The sequence below is a fragment of the Carassius auratus genome, unplaced genomic scaffold, assembly GCF_003368295.1.
Source record: "Carassius auratus strain Wakin unplaced genomic scaffold, ASM336829v1 scaf_tig00021243, whole genome shotgun sequence".
NCBI lineage: Eukaryota > Metazoa > Chordata > Actinopteri > Cypriniformes > Cyprinidae > Carassius > Carassius auratus.
In genome coordinates this window covers 33,920-48,699 of record NW_020525093.1, presented here as the reverse complement: position 1 = coordinate 48,699, position 14,780 = coordinate 33,920, and the positions used below count along the sequence as shown (strand labels likewise).

Genomic DNA, 14,780 nt, shown 5'->3' with positions numbered 1-14,780 from the left:
AAACTAAACCTAATTAAGACTGGGCAGTTAATTACAATATTATATATAAGATATCTGTGGTCAGTGTCATGATATTGATGAACATAAGATGGAGCTCAGAATACATGACCAAATAAAGTGAGTGCATTCTGCTGAGTGAACATTATTCTGCCTATATAAGACGCTGCTTCAGGCTCCTTTAAGGACTGACTGGAACTCAAAGGTGGGTGAGTTGCTCATCTCCTTCTACTATTAACCTAATATAATCATTTTAACATAGCTTACCCTGACACATGGCAGTCAGTTAGCATATTTAAGATTTTACATTATGGACTGTATATTAAACATGATTTTGAAATTTATCTGACTGAATTTCTGGGAGTAAGCACATATTTGCTGCATGAGATTGACAAATTGTTTTGCCCTTCTCTTAGCATCTCCTACCTCAGATACATCAGACACGTTCTCTCTGGAAACGACAGCAGGTATTACATTGTGTTTACACAGACATTCTCATTATTAACTAGTTGCTCATTAGCTGTTTATTAGTACTTATGTTTATTTATCCTACCAAATACTTAAATTTAATACCTACTTTACTAACTAGTAATCAGCAGCAAATTAGGAGTTTACTGAGGCAAAAGTCATAGTTAACTGTTTGTTAATAGTTTGTTAACTGGACCTTAAAATAAAGTGTAACCAAGCAAACATTTGGTTGAATATAGTACGAAATTGTATTAAAATATCAACATATCAAGTCGATCAAAAGCTTCCATCAAAGTTGTCCTCCAACCCAAAATGTCTTCTTGTCTTAGGAACACTTCAAAAGTTGACTACTGTATATATTTGATGGTTAATGAGTGAAGCTAGAAACAATCATGTGGAGCAACATCTTTACACACTTGTTTATTATTTAAAGAAAATCTCACTGGGTTTAGAAGCATGCTAGAAAACTATTGAATATAAAAGCAAGCTGAATAAATTCTCAAGACTTACCAATTAGCTTTCCAATCTTCAATCATAACTGTAAGAGAAACACAACTGAAATTATATATTTGGAATAAAATTACAACTCATGAAATGTCTTTTGCATTATCGACAAACTATTTTACTTAAATTTCTTCACTACAATGATTATGTGAAATTACTCTACACAAGAGTGTACGACCCTCAGTACATTCTCTGCTTGTCATTTGTTACAGTAAACTGCAATCATGGGAGATGGTGAAATGGAGTGTTTCGGCCCGGCGGCCATTTACCTCCGGAAGCCAGAAAGAGAGAGAATCGAGGCTCAGAACACCCCCTTTGATGCCAAAACGGCATTTTTTGTGGTAGAGCCAGATGAGATGTACCTGAAGGGTACTCTTATTAGTAAAGAGGGTGGCAAAGCTACCGTCAAAACTCTGTGTGGGAAAGTAAGTACAATTAGAAAATGTATCAATCTTATGCAAATCAATTTTAGATAATGCTACAGACTTTAAAACTAGATGTCACATGAATCAAACAATGTCATATTTAGTAATTGCCTTACCCATGCTGAACCTTTTTAGACACTCACGGTAAAAGAAGCTGAAATCTTCCCCATGAATCCTCCCAAGTTTGACAAAATTGAGGACATGGCCATGATGACCCACCTCAATGAGCCTGCTGTGCTGTATAACCTCAAAGAGCGTTACGCAGCATGGATGATCTACGTAAGTCTAAGTAAATCGTGTTTTATTCCTAGGATAGAATGGAAGCATTGTAAAATTATCTATCTCTGTTTCAGACCTACTCTGGCTTGTTCTGCGTCACTGTCAATCCCTACAAGTGGCTGCCGGTGTACGACTCAGTTGTTGTGACTGGATACAGAGGCAAAAAGAGGATTGAAGCCCCACCTCACATCTTCTCCATCTCTGACAACGCCTACCAGTTCATGCTCACTGGTAAGTGGGGATATACATTTTCATTCCAATTTGTAAAACCATAAGGAAAAAATAAGATTATTTTAGAAGAATGCTTATTTTGTGCAAAACCTCAGTCTGCCTTAATTTCGCCTGACATTTAAAATGAAAAAAATAATCTTGTTTCAGACAGGGAGAATCAGTCTATCCTGATTACGTAAGTAGAATATGATAACTAAAAATTTTGAATAATAAGATTAATGAGTGAATATTCATTGCATGCAATTAAGAATATCATTACACTGCTTGTTCTAGGGTTTTTGTAGAAAGCAAAACTCTGAAATGTAAAAGTGAAGGCTGTTTAATCAACTGAGAGAAAGCGGTTTAACACCTTGCTTTTCTACTGTAAAGTGTGGGTTACATGGACATCTAAATACATAAGCATTGTTCTAATTGGCATGTACTACAAAAAAATGAAAACCAAGGTAACAGAGAGGTGGGGAGGGAGCGGATTACTGGTGGTGTTGCATGTTTACTAGGGTAAGACAACAGCACTAAAACAATGCATGTAGATGTGAATGCAGGTTTCATGTTTTCAGCAGAAGAATGTGTGCATGTGAATGTAGTACCTGACAATTATGGTTTTTAAAGAAGCACGTACACAAAAACTAATTTCCCAAGTAATTTTGAATATACTGAAAAATGTTCTTTTCCATCTTTAACACATACACTCAGTGGAGAATCTGGTGCAGGAAAGACTGTCAACACCAAACGTGTAATCCAGTACTTTGCAACAATCGCTGTGTCTGGAGCAAAGAAGGTAGAACCTGTCGCTGGCAAAATGCAGGTAACTAAACAAAATCAAATATCCCTAACCCTAAGTACAGTAACAGAAATATTCTACATGATGAAATTACTTAAATACTCACCAGGGGTCACTAGAGGACCAAATCATTGCAGCCAACCCTCTGCTGGAAGCTTACGGTAATGCCAAGACTGTAAGGAATGACAACTCTTCTCGTTTTGTAAGTTGCTGAGGTCAGAAGTGCATTACACAAATTCAGTTAGCATTACAAATCTGGGAAATTTTAAACTGTTCTAATTATTTCCATCTTTGAAGGGTAAATTCATCAGGATTCACTTTGCGACCACTGGAAAACTGGCCTCAGCTGATATTGAAACTTGTGAGACATCATTGTTTTAAGCCAAATATTTAGATGAAAGGTGGATTCATCAGTTGAACTCAAAAATGAGTTTTTTTTTATTCTTTTTTTTTTTTTACAGATCTGCTGGAAAAGTCGAGAGTGACATTCCAGCTGTCAGCTGAGAGGAGTTATCACATCTTCTACCAGCTCATGACTGGACACAAGCCAGAGCTGCTCGGTGAGAAATCTACAGGATTGTGTGTTTCAGTTATTTCCTAGTTTGAGAGCACTGTTAACATGCTGCACATCAACTCTTTATAGAGGCCTTGCTCATCACCACCAACCCTTACGACTATCCAATGATCAGCCAGGGGGAAATCACTGTCAAGAGCATCAATGATGTGGAGGAGTTCATTGCCACAGATGTATGTGGACCAATTCATTAATACTAGATCTATTACTATTTCCAGATTTTATGAAAAATATCTGAGTCAAAAAAAAAATAATAATGATTTTTTTTTTTTGTTGGTCTATGTAAAAACAGACAGCTATTGACATTCTGGGCTTCAGTTCTGATGAGAAAATCAGCATCTACAAGCTGACAGGTGCTGTGATGCATCATGGGAACATGAAGTTCAAACAGAAGCAGAGAGAGGAGCAAGCTGAACCTGACGGCACTGAGGGTAAGATGTTCTATCAGCACATATTTATATTTAAACATTCCCTTTGTTAGTGACAATAATTTCCAAAAAACTTTCTTCCTTAGTGGCTGATAAAATCGCTTACCTTATGGGGCTCAACTCCGCTGATATGCTGAAAGCTCTGTGCTACCCCAGAGTGAAGGTTGGAAATGAGATGGTGACCAAAGGCCAGACAGTACCACAGGTGATTGCTTACATTATCAGTAGATGAACCTAGAAATTGTGCAGAGGACTTATCTGGTTCCTGTGGTCTTGCTCCGGTGGTCATCTAGGAGACAAGGTTTTCACGGGGGATCTGTCTCTGGGGCTCAACTAGTTGTCCTGATCTCCGCTGACATTCAGGGCTGTGGTCTAATATCAATTTCACTGACCTTTGAATTTCTCAGGTGAACAACGCAGTCTCTGCTCTTTGCAAGTCTGTCTATGAGAAAATGTTCTTGTGGATGGTCGTCCGTATCAATGAGATGCTGGACACAAAGCAGCCTAGACAGTTCTTCATTGGTGTGCTGGACATCGCTGGATTTGAGATCTTTGATGTGAGCATCAGTTTTTAATTAATGATAAATTATTATAAGATATCAAGAATAGGAATCAAGATATGAAAGATCAGTCAGCGGTAAGAACTTGCTTCTCTATGATTATTAGTTCAACAGCTTGGAGCAGCTTTGCATCAACTTCACAAATGAAAAACTGCAACAGTTCTTCAATCACCACATGTTTGTTCTGGAGCAAGAGGAGTACAAGAAAGAAGGCATTGAATGGGAGTTCATTGACTTTGGTATGGACTTGGCTGCCTGCATTGAGCTTATTGAGAAGGTAAGAGGATATTCTGTAAATTAAGTTTACTACTCACACTGTGACTGTACTTGAGAGTGAACGTTTCTTCAACAGCCAATGGGCATCTTCTCCATCCTTGAAGAGGAGTGCATGTTCCCCAAGGCAACAGACACAAGCTTCAAAAACAAGCTGCATGATCAACATCTGGGCAAAAGTTCAGCCTTCCAGAAGCCCAAGCCTGCCAAAGGTAAGGCCGAGGCCCACTTCTCTCTGGTGCACTACGCCGGCACTGTGGACTACAACATTGTCGGCTGGTTGGACAAGAACAAGGATCCATTGAATGACTCTGTCGTGCAACTTTACCAAAAGTCATCGCTCAAACTGCTGGCCTTCCTGTATGCTGCGCATGCAGGTGCTGAAGGTATGAACATCTGCATTTCCTGAAATTCTTTGTGCTTTAATTATGTGCAAGACATTACGACATAGTGATTTACTGAAGAGGTTAATGGAAAGCAACATGACATCAATAATAACAAATCATTACTTCTTGAAACGTATTAAAATAAAACAGCTGAAGGAGGCGGAAAGAAAGGCAAGAAGAAGGGTGGTTCCTTCCAAACTGTGTCTGCACTTTTCAGGGTAAACATGATTCTCTCTTTTAATGAAAGATGTAAACATCACCATTAAAAACTGTACTAGCCTCATAAAAATTTCCACAGGAGAACTTGGGTAAGCTGATGACTAACCTAAGGAGCACTCACCCTCACTTTGTGCGCTGCTTGATTCCAAATGAGTCAAAGACTCCAGGTAAGCTTGATCCCCAAAAACTTAAATCCATCACAATTTTGAAAATGTGTCTGGAACCTTAAAAAAAATTGCATTGCAGGTCTGATGGAGAACTTCCTGGTTATCCACCAGCTCAGGTGTAATGGTGTGCTGGAGGGTATCAGAATCTGCAGGAAGGGTTTCCCCAGCAGAATTCTATATGGTGACTTCAAGCAGAGGTAAAAGAATTTTTTGCAACTTCCTAACTGGAGATGATGTACCACCTAATTTTTTATTATCTTATAAATACGTTTTTGTGGCTTTACGAGAACATGACACTTGCCTGAATGTCCTGTAGATACAAAGTATTAAATGCTAGTGTCATCCCTGAGGGACAGTTCATTGACAACAAAAAGGCTTCAGAGAAACTCTTGGGCTCTATTGATGTTGACCACACCCAATACAAGTTTGGACACACAAAAGTGAGTTACTCAACAAGTGACTAAGCTTAACTTTAAGCTCATTCATGAAATATCATATATTTGTAAATTATTATATCTATACAGGTGTTTTTTAAAGCTGGTCTGTTGGGAACTCTTGAGGAGATGAGAGATGAGAAACTAGCAGAGCTGGTTACCATGACTCAAGCTGTTTGTCGTGGCTTCCTCATGAGGAGAGAGTTTGTAAAAATGATGGAGAGGAGGTGAGTGAAATTGGCATTATTTCATTTGCAAGGAAAACAATACAATTATGGGTTTTGGTTAAAAAAAAAACGTAAATATGAAAAACTAATTTCCTTCACACAGAGAGTCTATTTTTGCAATCCAATACAACATCCGCTCATTCATGAATGTCAAACATTGGCCATGGATGAAGCTCTACTTCAAGATCAAGCCTCTTCTGAAGAGTGCAGAGACTGAGAAAGAAATGGCAGCCATGAAGGAGAACTTTGAGAAGATGAAAGAAGATTTAACAAAAGCATTAGCTAAGAAGAAGGAGCTTGAGGAGAAAATGGTGTCACTTCTTCAAGAGAAAAATGACCTTCAACTCCAAGTAGCATCTGTGAGTATTTCAGCTCTTACTGATTCTAATATGAATCCTACAGATATGAACATAAACCTTTAACTTCATCCATGTCAATGAACAGGAATCTGAAAACCTCTCTGATGCTGAGGAGAGATGTGAAGGTCTCATCAAAAGCAAGATCCAGCTTGAGGCCAAACTCAAAGAGACAAATGAAAGACTGGAGGATGAGGAAGAAATCAATGCTGAACTGACTGCCAAGAAGAGGAAACTGGAGGATGAATGCTCCGAGCTGAAGAAAGACATCGATGACCTGGAGCTCACCTTGGCAAAAGTGGAGAAGGAGAAACATGCAACAGAAAATAAAGTCAGTATTTATTTATTTTTACATGATACTGCTGATTGTGATTCAGGCTCCTGAGAATGAAACCAATAAACAATGCTTCCATCTAGGTGAAAAACCTGACAGAGGAGATGGCCTCTCAGGATGAGAGCATTGCAAAGCTGACCAAAGAGAAGAAAGCCCTCCAAGAGGCACACCAGCAGACTCTTGATGACCTTCAGGCAGAGGAAGACAAAGTCAACACTCTGACTAAAGCTAAGACAAAGCTTGAGCAGCAAGTGGATGATGTAAGATGTTTGGCATGAGAAATGAGACCATCAATCAATGGGAATCAATGAGAAATTAATACTGTTGTTAATATTTTATTGCTCTGGTTTCTGTAACAATAGCTTGAGGGCTCACTGGAACAAGAGAAGAAGCTCCGTATGGACCTTGAGAGAGCCAAGAGAAAGCTTGAGGGTGATCTGAAACTGGCCCAGGAGTCCATAATGGACCTGGAGAATGACAAACAGCAATCAGATGAGAAGATCAAAAAGTGAGTGGACATCAGATGTTAGAAGTTTACAAAACTGTACAAAATAACTATCCTGAACATTAAAAAAAAAACAATACTGCATTAAAAACAGGAAGGACTTTGAGATAAGTCAGCTTCTCAGCAAGATTGAGGATGAACAGTCTTTGGGAGCACAGCTTCAGAAGAAGATCAAAGAGCTTCAGGTAATGCTAAACCTAACATTTTCTATGTAAAATTGTGATGTACGTAGATGCATAGCTGTGAAAACCCGCATTACCAAAATCACTGGATCAATGATTTTGCATTGTTTATTCAGGCCCGTATCGAGGAGCTGGAAGAAGAAATAGAGGCAGAGCGAGCTGCTCGTGCTAAAGTGGAGAAGCAGAGAGCTGATCTCTCCAGGGAACTTGAAGAGATCAGCGAGAGGCTTGAGGAAGCTGGTGGTGCTACTGCTGCCCAGATTGAGATGAACAAGAAGCGTGAAGCTGAATTCCAGAAGTTGCGTCGTGATCTGGAGGAGTCCACCTTGCAGCATGAAGCTACAGCTGCAGCTCTCCGAAAGAAGCAGGCAGACAGTGTAGCTGAACTAGGAGAACAGATCGACAACCTCCAGCGGGTCAAGCAGAAGCTGGAGAAGGAGAAGAGTGAATACAAGATGGAGATTGATGACCTGACAAGCAACATGGAGGCTGTGGCTAAAGCAAAGGTACAATCTTGAAAAAAAATCTTAAACAGAATGTTCAATTGTAGTTTCAAAAAACTACTAGTGCCATAGCCATATCAACCCAAAGCAGGGTTTAGCTTGGTTAGTACCTGGATGGTATAGTACCTGGGAAAACTGGGTTGCTGTTGGAAGAGGTGTTAGTGAAGCCAGCAGGGGGTGCTCAACCTGTGGTCTGTGTGGGTCCTAATGCCCCAGTATAGTAACGGAGACACTATACTGTAAAAAGCACCAGCCTTCAAATGAGAGGTTAAACTGAATTCCTGACTCTCTGGTCGTTAAAAATACCATGGCACTTTTCATTATGAGTAGGGTTTTATGCCCGGTGTCCTGGATAAATGTAGCTGGTGTTTGGTAGTTAGCACACTAGCGCCGTTGTACTGTGGTTGTCATCGCCTCATCCAGGTGGATGCTGCACACTGGTGGTGGTTGAGGAGAGATCCCCCATATAATTATAAAGCACTATGGGTGTACAGCAATACACAAAGCAATATAAAAATGCCTCATTCATTCATATTTTAACTTTAGCACTACTTCTTACTTAGAAGCATGTAATATGAATAATTAATTGTAGAATCGCAATGAGTTCAAGAATGTTGATATTTCTTAAATGATGTAGGCAAACCTTGAAAAGATATGCCGTACATTAGAAGACCAAGGAAGTGAGCTAAAAACGAAGAATGATGAGCTTGTCCGCCAACTTAATGACATAAATGCCCAGAAGGCAAGGCTCCAAACTGAAAATGGTATGTAAATACTAAATATACACAAGCTGTGCAAAAAAGGGAATGAAACACCCAGTAATGACATCGTACAACTCTTCAGTTACTCTTTAATAAATTATACATTGTCTCATACTAGGTGAATTTGGCCGTCAACTGGAAGAGAAAGAAGCTCTTGTTTCTCAACTGACAAGAGGCAAACAGGCTTACACTCAGCAGATTGAGGAACTCAAAAGACATATTGAGGAAGAAGTTAAGGTGTGTTCCAACCTAAAGGATTACCTTATCAAGTACAATATATAGCTAATATTATAGCTGTGTACAACAGGAATGAAAACATTTAGGTTTAAAGGTCCCTTTACGGTTTATCTGAATTTAAGGCCAAGAATGCTCTGGCCCATGCGGTTCAGTCTGCCCGTCATGACTGCGACTTGCTCAGAGAGCAGTATGAGGAGGAGCAAGAGGCCAAAGCTGAACTCCAGCGGGGAATGTCTAAGGCCAACAGTGAGGTGGCTCAGTGGAGAACCAAATATGAGACTGATGCCATCCAGCGGACTGAGGAGCTTGAGGAATCCAAGTAAATAGCAAAGAACAATTTTTTTGGCAACCTATATTTAATATCAAAAACATGAATAAGATTTTATAACTTCATACAACTTTCTTCAGGAAAAAGCTTGCCCAGCGTCTGCAGGATGCTGAAGAATCCATTGAGGCAGTGAACTCCAAGTGTGCCTCTCTGGAAAAGACCAAACAGAGACTGCAGGGTGAAGTAGAGGACCTCATGATTGATGTGGAGAGGGCAAATGCATTGGCTGCCAACCTTGACAAGAAACAGAGAAACTTTGACAAAGTGAGAAGGATGTAAATGATCTTCAAATCCAAAGCTTGCGCCATGGACTTGGCTAATTAACAATGATTACCTTTCCCCCCAGGTCCTAGCAGAGTGGAAACAGAAGTATGAGGAAAGTCAGGCTGAACTTGAAGGAGCTCAGAAAGAAGCTCGTTCTCTCAGCACTGAGCTTTTCAAAATGAAGAACTCCTATGAGGAAGCTCTTGACCACCTCGAGACCCTGAAGAGGGAGAACAAGAATCTGCAACGTAAATAACTTTTTTTTTCAAAAATAATTTTTAAACGTTGCATTAAAGTAGCAAGTTTGACATTTACACTTTTTAAAAACCCTTTAGAGGAGATTTCTGACCTCACTGAGCAGCTTGGAGAGACTGGAAAGAGCATTCATGAGTTAGAGAAAGCCAAGAAGACAGTGGAGTCTGAGAAAACAGAGATCCAGGCTGCGCTTGAAGAGGCTGAAGTACTGTTGCTTAAAATTGTCATATCAATTAATTTCTTTACAAGGCATTTCATCATTTTCCTGTGAGCTTGATACAATTCTTATTTTAACTTCTATCCATCAGGGCACCCTGGAGCATGAAGAGTCCAAGATACTTCGTGTACAGCTGGAGCTGAACCAGGTGAAGAGTGAGATTGACAGGAAGCTTGCTGAGAAGGATGAGGAGATGGAACAGATCAAGAGGAACAGCCAAAGAGTGATTGATTCCATGCAGAGCACTCTGGACTCTGAGGTTAGGAGCAGAAATGATGCCCTGAGAGTCAAAAAGAAGATGGAGGGAGATCTGAATGAGATGGAGGTCCAGCTGAGTCATGCCAACCGCCAGGCTGCTGAGGCCCAGAAACAGCTCAGGAATGTCCAAGGACAACTCAAGGTATAGTTCTGTAGAATGAGGAACTGCAACACATATAACATGTTTAATAATATTATACATGAATGAAACTAAACATGACATGCCACTAACAAAGAAAGAAAATTTCCACAGGATGCCCAACTGCACCTTGATGAAGCTGTCAGAGGACAGGAGGACATGAAGGAGCAGGTGGCCATGGTGGAGCGCAGGAATAACCTGATGCAAGCAGAAATTGAGGAGCTGAGAGCTGCACTGGAGCAAACAGAGAGAGGCCGCAAAGTGGCAGAACAGGAGCTGGTGGATGCCAGCGAGCGTGTGGGACTGCTGCATTCACAAGTACAGAAAAACTATACTTGAAGCACATTCAGGTTACATGATAACAGAGTTTTAGTTAAATGTACACTAACTACCTCCTTTAATCCCACAGAATACAAGTCTTATTAACACCAAGAAGAAGCTTGAGGCCGATCTGGTCCAGGTTCAAGGTGAGGTGGATGATACAGTCCAGGAGGCCAGAAATGCAGAGGAGAAAGCCAAGAAGGCCATCACTGATGTGAGCGCTTACATTCTGTTGCTCTGTTTTAAATTAAAAAGTTTTTTAAATGATTTAGCTACATGTGATGCCATGGGAAACTTCATGGATGGCATTTCAGTCTATATTGGCTAGTTCTTTTGAATTGTTTTTTATTTCAGGCTGCCATGATGGCTGAGGAGCTGAAGAAGGAGCAGGACACCAGTGCTCACCTGGAGAGGATGAAGAAGAACCTGGAGGTGACTGTCAAAGACCTGCAGCACCGTCTGGATGAAGCTGAGAGTCTGGCCATGAAGGGTGGAAAGAAACAGCTCCAGAAACTGGAGTCCAGGGTAAATTAGAAGCTGAACACAGTCTTAGATGAACTGTCTATGGTAGAGATTTGACAGGTGACATCAATCTCTCTCTACTGAAGGTGCGTGAGTTGGAGGCTGAAGTTGAAGCTGAACAGAGACGTGGTGCAGATGCTGTGAAAGGAGTGCGCAAATATGAAAGGAGAGTGAAGGAGCTCACCTACCAGGTAAAATTACACTGGATTTAGAAACTTACATTTCATTATAATTTACATAGGTAAACTAAGACCTTCAACAATACTTTTACCCAAAGACTGAGGAAGACAAGAAGAACGTGATCCGACTCCAGGATCTGGTAGACAAGCTGCAGCTGAAAGTGAAGGCCTACAAGCGCCAGGCTGAAGAAGCTGTAAGTCTATGTCACATGTCTTAAGTGTGTGGTTTTGATATTCTATATTCAATAGACAATACATTCAGTGCCAGGAGTGCAATGCTCTGAAAGGGGTTGGTTATCTGGTGTCATCCTTACAGGAGGAGCAGGCCAACACTCACCTGTCCAGGTACAGGAAGGTGCAGCATGAGCTGGAGGAGGCTCAGGAGCGCGCTGACATCGCTGAGTCCCAGGTCAACAAGCTGAGAGCCAAGAGCCGTGATGCTGGGAAGGTATTGTAAAGCTGTTGGGGGGGGGGGGGGGTCATCATATACATTGCATTTAACTTAATTTTTCTTTTCTGTTACTAAAGAGCAAGGATGAAGAATGAAGATGACACATCACACCAAATCTACAAGCAAGCATATAATATGACTTACTTGTGCTGTGTCTTAAATGTTCATTAAATATATTTTCTCAAGGCACTCCCTGTTAATGTCATTTTTGCCAAACTGGTAGATCACAGAGCCAACAATGCTAAAACCATCAGGTGATGCTTAAACTAAAAGAAAAATAATAAACTTTAAATTGTACAGATGTAAACATACTTTCACACTAATACTTTAAAAAAGTTTCAATTTTAAATAAAAAACGTAAATAAAAAATAGCCATTATAAATTAATCTGCTACACATAATACAGAATAGTTATACAATTCCAGCTTATCATTTTTAGTAACCAGTGAAAGTTATTGTGTTGAAAATGCCGTCTTTATGGAGTCCATGATTATGCCAATGAAAGTTCAATGGCTAAAATAGGATGGCACTGCCTTTGTTACTATTGTAACATCTAACCAGGCATCTAAGGGTCACAACTGGGAGCCCCAAACACTTATAATGTTTCAGAAAAGGAAATTTGCATTCCAGCAACTCGTACGTATAGGTATATAAGGTGGGTTAAAATTACTTGCAAGCACGATGTCAGACACTGTAATATGCTCTGGTCCCCTCCCTGCTTACCGTGGTGACGAGATGCATAGCAGATTGTCATCACTCAATGGCTGGATGTCTAAGTGGTGCCCACAGAATAACATAGGTTTCATAGACAATTGGACGAGCTTTTGGGGCAGACCTGACCTGTTTAAAAGAGATGGTCTTCATCCCTCCTGGGGTGGCGCCACTCTTCTGTCTAGAAATATGGCACATAGTCTTAGTGTTTATACTTGACTAACTGGGGCCCAGGTCAGGAAGCAGACAGACTGGCTACACCGACCGTCTGCTAGCTGCCTCCCGTCACAGAGGTCAGTTAATTCTCAGCACATAGAGACTCTTTCACCTAGATATCACACTATAGAGACTGTGTCTGTTCCCCGAACTAGAAAATACAAAAAACGTCCAAACCAAGTTAAGGTTAACAATTTAATTGAGGTTCAACAAATAAAAAACAAATCCAATATGGATAAACAAATGATAAAGATTGGCTTATTGAATATCAGATCCATTTCTACGAAAACACTTTTTGTAAATAATATGATAACTGATCATAATATAGATGTGCTCTGTTTGACAGAAACTTGGCTAAAACCTGATGATTACATTATTTTAAATGAGTCCACCCCCCAAGATTACTGTTATAAACATGAGCCGCGTCTAAAAGGCAAAGGGGGAGGAGTTGCTTCAATTTATAACAATGTTTTCAGGATTTCTCAGAGGGCAGGCTTCAAGTATAACTCGTTTGAAGTAATGGTGCTTCATATAACATTATCCAGAGAAACCAATGTTAATGATAAATCCCCTGTTATGTTTGTTCTGGCTACTGTATACAGGCCACCAGGCCACCATACAGACTTTATTAAAGAGTTTGGTGATTTTACATCCGAGTTAGTTCTGGCTGCAGATAAAGTTTTAATAGTTGGTGATTTTAATATCCATGTCGATAATGAAAAAGATGCATTGGGATCAGCATTTATAGACATTCTAAACTCTATTGGTGTTAGACAACATGTTTCAGGACCTACTCATTGTCGAAATCATACCCTAGATTTAATACTGTCACATGGAATTGATGTTGATAGTGTTGAAATTATTCAGCCAAGTGATGATATCTCAGATCATTATTTAGTTCTGTGCAAACTTCAAATAGCCAAAATTGTAAATTCTACTTCTTGTTACAAGTATCGAAGAACCATCACTTCTACCACAAAAGACTGCTTTTTAAGTTATCTTCCTGATGTATCCAAATTCCTTAGCATATCCAAAACCTCAGAACAACTTGATGGTGTAACAGAAACTATGGACTCTCTCTTTTCTAGCACTTTAAATACAGTTGCTCCTTTACGCTTAAGGAAGGTTAAGGAAAACAGTTTGACACCATGGTATAATGAGCATACTCGCACCCTAAAGAGAGCAGCCCGAAAAATGGAGCGCAGCTGGAGGAAAACAAAACTAGAGGTATTTCGTATCGCTTGGCAGGAAAGTAGCATATCCTATAGAAAAGCATTAAAAACTGCTAGATCTGATTACTTTTCTTCTCTTTTAGAAGAAAACAAACATAACCCCAGGTATTTATTCAATACAGTGGCTAAATTAACGAAAAATAAACCCTCAACTAGTGTTGACATTTCCCAACACCACAACAGTAATGACTTTATAAACTACTTTACTTCTAAAATCGATACTATTAGAGATAAAATTGCAACCATTCAGCCGTCAGCTACAGTATCACATCAGACAGTGCACTATAGACCCCCTGAGGAACAGTTCCACTCATTCTCTACTATAGGAGAGGAAGAATTGTATAAACTTGTTAAATCATCTAAACCAACAACATGTATGTTAGACCCTATACCATCTAAGCTCCTAAAAGAGGTGCTTCCAGAAGTCATAGATCCTCTTCTGACTTTTATTAATTCCTCATTGTCATTAGGATATGTCCCCAAAACCTTCAAACTGGCTGTTATTAAGCCTCTCATCAAAAAACGACAACTTGACCCCAAAGAACTAGTTAATTATAGACCAATCTCGATTCTCCCTTTTCTGTCCAAGATACTAGAAAAGGTGGTATCCTCACAATTATATTCCTTCTTAGAGAAAAATGGTATATGTGAGGATTTCCAGTCAGGATTTAGACCGTATCATAGTACTGAGACTGCTCTCCTTAGAGTTACAAATGATCTGCTCTTATCATCTGATCGTGGGTGTATCTCTCTATTAGTATTATTGGATCTTAGTGCTGCGTTTGACACAATTGACCACAACATTCTTTTGCATAGACTTGAACACTTTGTTGGCATCAGTGGAAGTGCATTAGCAT

The 14,780-nt window shown here is 39.8% G+C and overlaps 1 protein-coding gene across 2 annotated transcripts; it reads left to right on the top strand.

Annotated features, from left to right (window-relative positions):
• Positions 1-413: 413 nt before the first annotated feature.
• On the top strand, positions 414-11,954 carry LOC113076777 (myosin heavy chain, fast skeletal muscle-like). Of its 2 annotated transcripts, XM_026249475.1 has the most exons (40): positions 414-464; positions 1,182-1,394; positions 1,530-1,673; positions 1,748-1,904; positions 2,052-2,079; positions 2,598-2,709; positions 2,795-2,887; positions 2,983-3,046; positions 3,147-3,245; positions 3,329-3,432; positions 3,552-3,690; positions 3,774-3,892; positions 4,095-4,244; positions 4,354-4,524; positions 4,600-4,906; positions 5,057-5,124; positions 5,205-5,292; positions 5,372-5,489; positions 5,609-5,732; positions 5,817-5,953; positions 6,057-6,312; positions 6,398-6,640; positions 6,727-6,903; positions 7,006-7,151; positions 7,243-7,333; positions 7,447-7,836; positions 8,471-8,597; positions 8,713-8,831; positions 8,954-9,150; positions 9,240-9,423; positions 9,506-9,671; positions 9,759-9,883; positions 9,987-10,295; positions 10,407-10,610; positions 10,702-10,827; positions 10,968-11,138; positions 11,222-11,326; positions 11,413-11,508; positions 11,631-11,762; positions 11,843-11,860. In XM_026249475.1, the coding sequence occupies exons 2-40, from the start codon at positions 1,194-1,196 to the stop codon at positions 11,858-11,860; spliced, it is 5,805 nt and encodes a 1,934-aa protein (XP_026105260.1). In that variant the 5' UTR covers positions 414-464; positions 1,182-1,193. The 2 variants fall into 2 exon arrangements, with proteins under 2 accessions (XP_026105260.1, XP_026105259.1); XM_026249474.1 differs by lacking the exon at positions 414-464 and having other exon boundaries at positions 1,194-1,394; positions 11,843-11,954.
• Positions 11,955-14,780: the final 2,826 nt, after the last annotated feature.